The following is a 9,560-nucleotide window of genomic DNA, read 5'->3' as shown; positions in this document are numbered from 1 at the left end:
AAGCAGTGCTTGTAACTGAATTATTATATAGTCTTATCTTCCACTTTAAGATGTGATTTTATTTTTTAAATAAAATTTCATCCTGCGAGTTGGCTTGATCAAGCTTGCTTATTTTTAAAGATGGCTAACTTCAAGAAAATGGGTGGGGATTATGTGCTGCTGCTTAAGAATGTGGTTTTGTTGGTGATTTAGCAGATAGCTCAACAGAATCAGGAAATCTTCTAGACTGTTCATATTTGTTTTTCAGTGTCTGACAGTATTTTTTTCTTTTTTTTGTTGTTGCCAGCAATCACAAGCAACTACTTTGCTGTAGGTCAAAAAAAGTACAAGCCCAGATGAATTACACTTTCATTTTACAGATACGAACTTGCTGTCAGTTTTGCTATAATTATAGCTGACTTGAAGAGCTTTTGAGTCATCAGTTGCTCAGAAAGCAAGTCTCAAGGCCACTAGCCTCACTTTCATGACTTCTGTGTCTAGTTTAAGCATACTTACTGTGTATTAGTTTACAAGTTCTCTTTTTTGAGGAAGAACTCATGTATAGTAAGAGGCACTACATACCTAGCTCCTTGCTTATGCATGGTATGAAGATGGAAAATTTTCACCATTAATTTATATTCATTTTGTAAATTGTTTTAAAATAGAGATTGTAAGCTTTGAATTGCCAAGGAATTCATGAACCATCACAACACTTGTGAAACCTCTGGTGAATGACATGACATATAGGGTAATTTTTGTATTGGTTTAATATTTGCCAAGACCTTCCTTTTTACTGGGTGTCCAATGTTACAAGCAGTGTACACATTTTAAACAGGTGTGCTGCAAACAGCAGACTAGTGAATTAGTCGTAACTCTTAAAAGGCTTGCTGCAGTCAGTTGGAAGTAATGTTTTAGCAGCTGTGTTGTAAGGAGAGGGAGACTAGGATGGCACAAAGTTTAAGAATGCTGTGGTATTATACTTTAAGTAAAATTAATTGTGTTTATGACTATTTTTTTTTTCTTTGCTGTAGTCGTGACATGGAGAATAAAGAAACCCTCAGGGGGTTGCAGAAGATGGATGACCGCCCAGAAGAGCGCATGATCAGGGAGAAACTCAAGGCAACGTGTATGCCAGCCTGGAAGCATGAATGGCTGGAAAGAAGAAGCAGGAGAGGCCCTGTGGTAAGTGGCACTGATGGAAGGGCAGTATCTGTAACAGCTATTACAGATAAAAATCCCTTAAATTTCTTTCTATTAGAAACCTCTTTTTCTTAACAATCTGCATACTATTGATTATGGTCCTCCTGTTCATTTTTTGTGAGCTGTTTAACAGGAAACTGTGGTTGACTTTCTGAAATATACACATTTATTAAGCTTTATTTTGAAGAAAAAGGCATATAGCTGCGCGGCTGATTTGTGTAGTATAAAATAACACTGTGACAACACTGCCCTCTAATGCCAACAACAAAAGTAGCTCCTGTTCATTAGGTAAGAACTTGAGTGCAAAACTGCACTATAGTGCTTTGTACTCCCTTGATTCTTAGGGGTTTCATGACTTCACTTTTCCATAGTTTGAAAATGTTAAGTTTTCTATGTATTGTAATGGAAGTGCATGGAATTTTTGCTAGATGAAAAAACAAACTGCAGTCTTACTAGAAGCAGAAAAAAACCAAAGCTGAGTAGTAACTCCTTCACACAGGTCTCAACTCTACTAAACTTTGGATGCGAGAGTATTCTATAACCTTTTTGGTAACGCTTTTGTATAAATGGTTCAGAAGTGGTTTTAAGAAATTGTGGGTGGATCAAACATGAAACTTATTAAGCATAGTTAGAATTCTATTCAGTATAATACTGATTAATTAATAGCCATTAGTTACCTGTACGTGTAGTTGCATTGCTTGATGTGACTCCCGTGTACCACTTGATGGGAGTGATAATTTAAAGCTGAGATCCTCTGATGGAGTAAACAAGTGTTTGTGGACAGCTTTCTAGACCAGAAATAAGAGGGTTCTGTTGGCAACTTTCTGTCATGACAAAGAACATTGAAAATACTTACAAGTGCACCAGAAAAGCAATACCTCAAAGGATCAAATAACCCCAAACAGTTCTTACTCTAAAAATTTTTAAATGCATCTTGGTTACTGCATAGCTTGAAATTGTTTCCCTGCTCAGCCCACTTCCCTTGAGGTTTCTGGGTTTAATACACCTTCTGATGCTCCAGATTCTCCCATTTTACATTTTAAATGTTTTCAAGTACTAGCAGCTGGTAACTGCAACTTATCCGTAGGCCTATGAATTTGCATTATGACTGTCCAGGAGAGAAAAAGCATTACAGTAATCAGCAGGAGAGAAAAAAAAGGCTGCACTGCTTTTATAATTCTTCGTTATCCTGTTCACTTTCATAATCAGACAGCAGTATATTTAAAAAAAAATAGCAGCAAAGTTTTCTGTAAAGTTCAGGTTTGCAATACATTAAATATGTTGACTTCTTAAAGTAAAATGAGCAGTAATGTAAATGCAGATTTGTCTCCCGTTAGGCAGTGCCTAAGTGGAATAGCTTCAGTTGGATGAGGTAAATGTTTCAGTTTAAAATAGCATTTGACTTTGTGGATGCAGTCCAAATCATCAGGTAGAAAGGCACGAGTCTGGATGTCTCTTACTCCCCTGAGCAGGAAAACCCCTTCCATTTTTTGCCTAAATCAGAGACCTCTGGAACTTTATAGGAGGGGTCCGCTTTGTTAATCTGAAGTGTTATTTGGAGCTTCTTCCAGCTTTGAGTCAAGCCTCTAAGACATGCAGAAATGTAGAATTAAAACTGAATCTGCTGTGACTGCTTTTAATTTGATTCCCAGGGGCCTTACTATTCTTATGCATTATGTGGGTCTGAGTGGCAGGCAGCTGAAAGTTGTCTTGAAATATTCTGTACCTCAGGGTCAAAATTCAGTGTTCATGCAACAAAGCACTGTATTAGAAGTGTATGTACTCACTCTGCTTGAGCACATGTGTATATTCCTGTAGCGCAGCACTGTATACAGTGATTAGCTCAGATACCAGATGTAGTGTAGCTGTTCCACTTGTATGGCAGGAAGAAAACCCATGTGCGGTTCTTACAGGGTGCAGCACACCTTAATTTTGCTGCATTGCTTCCAGGTTTAACGTAATTTTTCCTTTGCAGCAAGTGTTGTGCTGTAGAAATAGCAACCCTAGTATTTCTCAAGTGATACTTACAGTATATAACAGATGGATCCAACATTATAGGTCTTAATAATTAGACAATGTCTGTTAGAAAGAAAAAAATTTGGCTGCTACTATCCAAATGGGGGAACTGCTGTCCTTTGAAATCATGAATGACAACTATAGAAGTACTTTAAGAATCAAATCAGTTGCTGCCACAACTAACATAAGCAGGACAAATGGGCAGGAAAAAGGGTTCTTGCTTTTGTGTTGCATATAGATTAACTAAATAAGCCCTATTAGATGTTAGTATTAGAACTTAGGGAACATGCAAACTTCAGATGTCTGGATAATGGCTTAATTATATAATGCTAGCAAAACAAGTTTTGATGAATTTGTTTTGCTTTAGTGTAAAATGATCAATTCGTAATTCTAACACATGGTTTAATTCTTGCAAGGTGGTGAAACCTATCCCTGGGAAAGGAGATGGATTGGAAATTAACAAACTCTCTCTAGAACCTCAAGCTGAAGGACAAAGCACTGCTTCTTCACCTACACAGAAAGGAAGACGTAGTCCTTCTCCTAGTAGCTCCTCTTCATCATCTTCTAGGACGGTTAAATCTGAATCACCAGGTGTTAGAAGAAAAAGGGTATCTCCAGTGCCTGTAAGTTACAAGCTGTGATGTAATTTTTAATTTGACTACACTCTGCAATCTTTTGCTTATAGAGGCAATTAATCCTCCCTGTGCAGGGCAAGATGCTGATACAAAGGGCTTGTGACAGGGTATCACTTTTGAGATACACAGAGCACATCTCATGTTACGATTCTCATGTGTGGACTTTTATTCTCTACTCTTTGGTGTGTGTTTTCTTTTCAATTCAGTCCTGCTTTCAATTTTTATTTCTAGGAAATAAATGAAATATAGATATTCAGTCGTGAAGACATGTATGTTCCCTTAGCTTGATTTGCACAAAGAGGTGCTAGTAGTTTGGTGGTTTTCCTGTAGTTTTGCATGTCAGTTCTCCAGGCAGATATATTCCACTGGGGATATGATTGTTGATGGGATTATGATTCCTGTAGAAAATTGTTACTGGTATGCTATTTGTGATCTGTCAGAACTGATCTTTATGTACAGATAAGGGAAGATTTAGGTATGTGCCTTGTTAGAAGACTAAAATCTCTATCATTACATTTGAGAAGATCTGGAATAGAATGTTTTGAGCAATAGTAACTGCCTTCATTAAAGGTCAAGAGTATAATGTTTTGAGCAATAGCATCTAACAGGTTTGCTTGTTTACAAAAATGCTTATCCACAGTTAAGCTTCAGTTGACTTGTCTACAACTTCACAGTGCAATTAGAGTAAGAATAGGATCTAATTGATTTTATTGTCCCATTGCTCTAAACAAGGTTTCCAAAATCAATTAAAATATGTACTGCCATTCCTCTGAACTAGGCACAAATATCACACGTTACAGCACTGCAGCACATCTCCTATCCTCTTGACAAGACAAATTGAAAGGTTAAAAAAATAAACAACCCCCCCACACACAAAACAGTGCAAACCAAACCCACAACAACCCACCAAACTATCTAATTTATCCTTTGATCCATTTTTACTTGATTGTTTTTCTTTGTTTTACATTAAACTTTCACATAAAAAACTTAGAAGTTCAAGCTACCTTTTACTTATTGATGGACAGGTAGTCAATTATAACCTGCATCATAACATAAAATTCAAAGTGGATATAAGTCAAAACAGAAGATTTGAAATTGGACAGAGCCATTAATGCATCTCAATGTTAGAAATGTGGAGAATTTAAATGAAGACAATTTTAATAAAAGTTTGGGCCACTGAATTTTTTATCATGGGGAAACAAAATAACACAGAACCATCCTGAACTGGAAGTTGCTTTAATTGTGCACAGGAGAGGAAGCTGTATCCTTTTTCCTTTTCTTTGGAATTTCTTAAACTTTTGTTCATCATTGACCATATATTCCCTTTTGTAAACTCTAGTCATAGGATTTCTTAATTTATGAAATATATTAGCACTATGACCTTATATAATAATTTCCTGTATTGAGTCACAACTCTATGATTATCTTCCAGTTGAATTATACTCGCTAATTCAGTAGTAATATGGTAAGGCAACCAATGAAGACTTGAAAATAGAAGCAATTTAAGACTCCTTTTCTGTCATAATGTCAGACAAAATTTCAGTTTTTCTTCTGCCCTCGAGTTCTGGACATGGAAGAAAAGTAACTATTTTAAAGGCATATAGTCTAAGCAGGTTGCAGTAGTTTCAGGCATTGGGGACTCTCTTATTCTATGTCATTTGGAGGGGACCCCCCCCCCCCAACCCCTAATTAAACTTACTGTTGTCCTGGAAATCCTTATGATGGAACCACTTATGTAGTTTCAGAGTGGACGAATAACACCACCCCGACGAGCCCCATCTCCAGATGGCTTCTCTCCATACAGCCCTGAGGAAACAAATCGTCGTGTCAACAAAGTTATGCGAGCCAGACTGTACTTGCTGCAGCAGATAGGACCCAACTCTTTCTTAATTGGAGGAGACAGCCCTGATAATAAATATAGAGTGTTTATTGGGCCTCAGGTAGAGAACATTTTTGTGTTGTCTGTGGCTTTTATTAATTTATACTTAATCTTGGAAAACTGTTCAAAACCAAATTAGATGAAGTTAGTCGCCAACCCATGATAATGGTTCTATTAAGTAATGTTTAATAGTTTTAATCTGTGCTCATATAATGATCAGCTTGTATTTTGTCAAATATGTATCAAGTATGTTAGTTTTCTCTAAAGTTTCTCTTTAAAAAAGACTAGTTTGGAAGTAATTACCGTTGTCCTGTCTATTTCTCATTCCTACAAGTGGCTTTGAATTACATATCTTAAGTATTTTTGGCTAAAATTTGGCCACATCATTTTCCTAGTTTCTCACTCTGAAACACTTTATTTCCTCTCTCTACATATAAATGACAAGCATATGACATAATTCCTTTAGTGGTGTGATAATTTCATTAATACCCATAGTGAGGTCCTTTTCATAGACTTTCGTAGTACTAATGTGATGCCGCATTGGGGAACATTTAGGTTTTTGAGTAAACAGAAGCATCTCATTCAAGCTTGATTGCTGTCATGTTATTAGATATACGATGATTATATGCATAAATTCCTTCTAGGATGAAGCATAGCAATAACTTCAGTTGATTTTAAAAAAAATTCAAAATGGGAAAAAAAGTCAATTGAAAACTGGTGTAATAATTATTTGCTTTTCCATATATATTTCTGAATAATATTTGGGGAATTCACATTTTCTCTAAGGCCTTGTAAAAAGATAAGAAGATATTTATGCCTATGATGCAGTTAAATGTGGAAAAATTATCTATGTAATTATCAATTCAGTAAAGCCTTAGCATATACTTTTCTTTGCAGACTTGTAGCTGTGGCCGTGGGACATTTTGTATTCATCTGCTGTTTGTTATGCTGCGGGTGTTCCAACTTGAACCCTCGGACCCAATGCTCTGGAGAAAAACATTGAAAAACTTTGAGGTAATTGATTTGTAATAGATCTAATGGCAGATCTAAAATACACTCCAGGTAAAAGTCTTCAGGATTTTATCTTAAAAATGCTGAAAACTGTTTCAAAGCAACAAGAATATATGTTTTTAATTATATCTTTAATTCAGTCTCAAGACTGAACTTTTTTTAATTTATTCATTTGCATAGCTGCAAATAAAAGACGTAACTAAAAGAATAGTGGAGAGCGGTAGTTTACTGAGTGATTCAAATCTTGGATTTTCTACTCAAACTTGTCTATCTGTCTCACCGATTACCTGTAAGGTAAACAGAACAAGGGTCTTCAGAAATAATTGTGTGTATACTTAAAGCTGTTTTTTATTTTTAATAAGCAAATAAGTTTTTGTTGTAAAGTGTTTCATGTGATCTGTTTATTAGTAAGACCTCTAAAATTCCTGCTGCTACTGCTAATGCATTACTGTGAAGGTGAACAGATTTTTTTTTAGCAGTGGTTAAGCTTCAGTAATACTACTTTTAATACAAGCTATTCATAGCATAAATACGTCTGTTGCTATCTTTCTCTGATGTTAGGTTGAGAGTTTGTTCCAGAAATATCACAGTAGGCGTAGCTCAAGGATCAAAGCTCCATCTCGTAACACCATCCAGAAGTTTGTCTCACGCATGTCAAATTCTCATACATTGTCATCATCTAGTACTTCTACATCTAGTTCAGAAAACAGGTTAGTATTTTTCTAAAGGAATTAAAAGCTTTATTCTGTAGTTTTCTTCTAAATTTGGAGGTTTAGAATCACCTACATTCTTTTTGTTCAAAGCTGCTTTCATTTCAAGCCTCTTTAAGTCTCTATTTGCAAACAATTAAGTCAAGCATACATTAGTCACCAAGCGGGCATATTTGCTTTGTAACTTCTGTTTGAAAAATGTTAAGTGGAGTTGTGAAAAGAATTTTTTTGAGTCTTTATGAATTTGGGAAACAAACTTGTGAAATGTAAGTGCAAGACTGAAGCATATATTAACTTTGGAAACCTATTTCTGTGCATTTGTTCAAATACAGCACTTGTGCAAATGTTGACAAATGAAGAAACATGATTTTTGTTTTTCTCTTGTCCTACTTTGTCATCGTCACAAGCATTTCTCCAATACACTGAAAAATTTTGGGGTAAATGCACTTTGTGTAAACTTATATAAAAATACATATATACAAACATAAGTAAGTGTATATTTAAAAAAACACTTCATGTAAAATGGGTGATTAAATTATTTTAAGGGAGCTATTAAACTATTATGATTTTCACAGTTTATACAATATTAAATGATGCCTTATTTACCAATTTTAAGTGATGTTTGATTCTTTGATGCCCACTCCTCCCCCCCCGACTTCTGCTATTTGAGTGATTTTGCATGTTCTTTTCCTTGATTTTGAAAATATATTAATTTTTTTAAACAAGTGATTTGTGCATGCATGCATTAGTGAGTGAACTAGACATCCGCTATAGAGGTCAAACCACAGAAGGCAACCTAAACTGAAGCTTTCTTTTGTGTAAAGTGAAACCTAACTTAAGGAGTACCTTGATATGTTACTTTGTGATAATAAGCATATAGTCAGATGAATGTATTCAGACAGGTTTATAATTCTGATGTACATTTTGTGACCTTAATTTCCCATCAACTTTTACTTCTTTTTTCAAATTGCCAAATTGTGTCACTGTAAATAAATTGCATAAACAAAGCAGTTCAGTAGTTCTAGAGTAGATTATGTGTTTATCTGGCAAGTCAGGTCCTTTAACATAGATACCTTGTGCAGAAAAATTTTTTTTTTTTCATAGGATTGGCTTCACTGGATTGTGAACTTCGCTGCATTAGTTCTCATTTTTTACAGGATGAAAGATTTTTCAGTTGCTTGCCAGTACACCTGATGATTAGTTCCTAGCATTACTGGTTCAATGAGATAAGCTGCTGTTTTGTGCAAGTCTAATCTTGCATGATATAAGTGTTGGAAAACAGTGAGCATCAGATTCATTTGAGATAAAAGTTTACTCAGTGCTGATAATTACTGTGACTTGCAATTATTTTAGGTTTACTAAAATTCTTCAAAAACAAGTTTTAAATTAATACTTGTGTTTCTATACATGCTGTGCAAATGAATTTTTCATTGTAAGCTTATTTTTGTGGATTTTTCAAGGAAAAAAATAGTGTCAACCATTTGCAAGGAAACAGAAGTGAATATATGTGTATAGACATAGTGTACATACAAATTAATTTTATTCTAAAAATATATTGTTGGTGAACAAATGCAGGGTTCCTGCAAACTTTGACACACACTGACTATAACTTAGATTTTTGTTAGGAATAGTAAGAGTTTTGCACATTTAAACAGTATTACAGAATACTAAAATCTGTGTTTTTCACTACGTGTTACTTAAGTTCAGAATAATTCTTCTGGCTAAACCTCTGGTTATATCCAATTGAAAATTAAGGTGGGGGTAAATAAAGTGGAAGCAACATGTAAAACAGGGGAAAAGGCTCTTTAAAAATCTACATGTGACATGTAGGTATGTTAGTGTTCATGTGAATCTATAGCATCTGTTTCTATTAGTGGCAGAAAATTATTGGGTGGCTGTTATCTTCTGTTAATTTTTTTGAGTTTTACATATGTTCATCAAATAGTATTTACAGTTTCTTGTAATGGGCTAAAGACTACCTTGTGGCTCAATGCTATGAAAGGAGTGTAATGGAAAAAAATGTGGGTAGCTTTCAAAATATAAAGATTTCTTAGTTTTTCAAAACCAAATGATAAGTAAAAAAGTGAAGGTTGGTTTGTTTAAAGAAGCGGGGGGGGGGGGGGGGATGTA

General features: G+C 35.0%; 1 protein-coding gene across 1 annotated transcript in view; it reads left to right on the top strand.

The window, feature by feature from the left end:
* The first annotated feature begins 1,014 nt into the window (after positions 1-1,014).
* Positions 1,015-9,560, top strand: part of MAP3K1 (mitogen-activated protein kinase kinase kinase 1, E3 ubiquitin protein ligase) — a 23,182-nt gene continuing 14,636 nt past the window's right edge. The window contains exons 1-5 of the mRNA XM_010580566.1: positions 1,015-1,161; positions 3,612-3,818; positions 5,570-5,770; positions 6,607-6,723; positions 7,282-7,430. Coding sequence (XP_010578868.1) covers positions 1,018-1,161; positions 3,612-3,818; positions 5,570-5,770; positions 6,607-6,723; positions 7,282-7,430 — 818 coding nt within the window. The 5' untranslated portion in view covers positions 1,015-1,017. The remainder of the gene's footprint in view (positions 1,162-3,611; positions 3,819-5,569; positions 5,771-6,606; positions 6,724-7,281; positions 7,431-9,560) is intronic.

The sequence above is a fragment of the Haliaeetus leucocephalus genome, unplaced genomic scaffold (genome assembly GCF_000737465.1).
Source record: "Haliaeetus leucocephalus isolate CR32 unplaced genomic scaffold, Haliaeetus_leucocephalus-4.0 Scaffold722, whole genome shotgun sequence".
Taxonomy (NCBI): domain Eukaryota; kingdom Metazoa; phylum Chordata; class Aves; order Accipitriformes; family Accipitridae; genus Haliaeetus; species Haliaeetus leucocephalus.
Note: the sequence above shows the minus strand (reverse complement) of the source record. Positions and strands in the feature narration are given on the sequence as shown.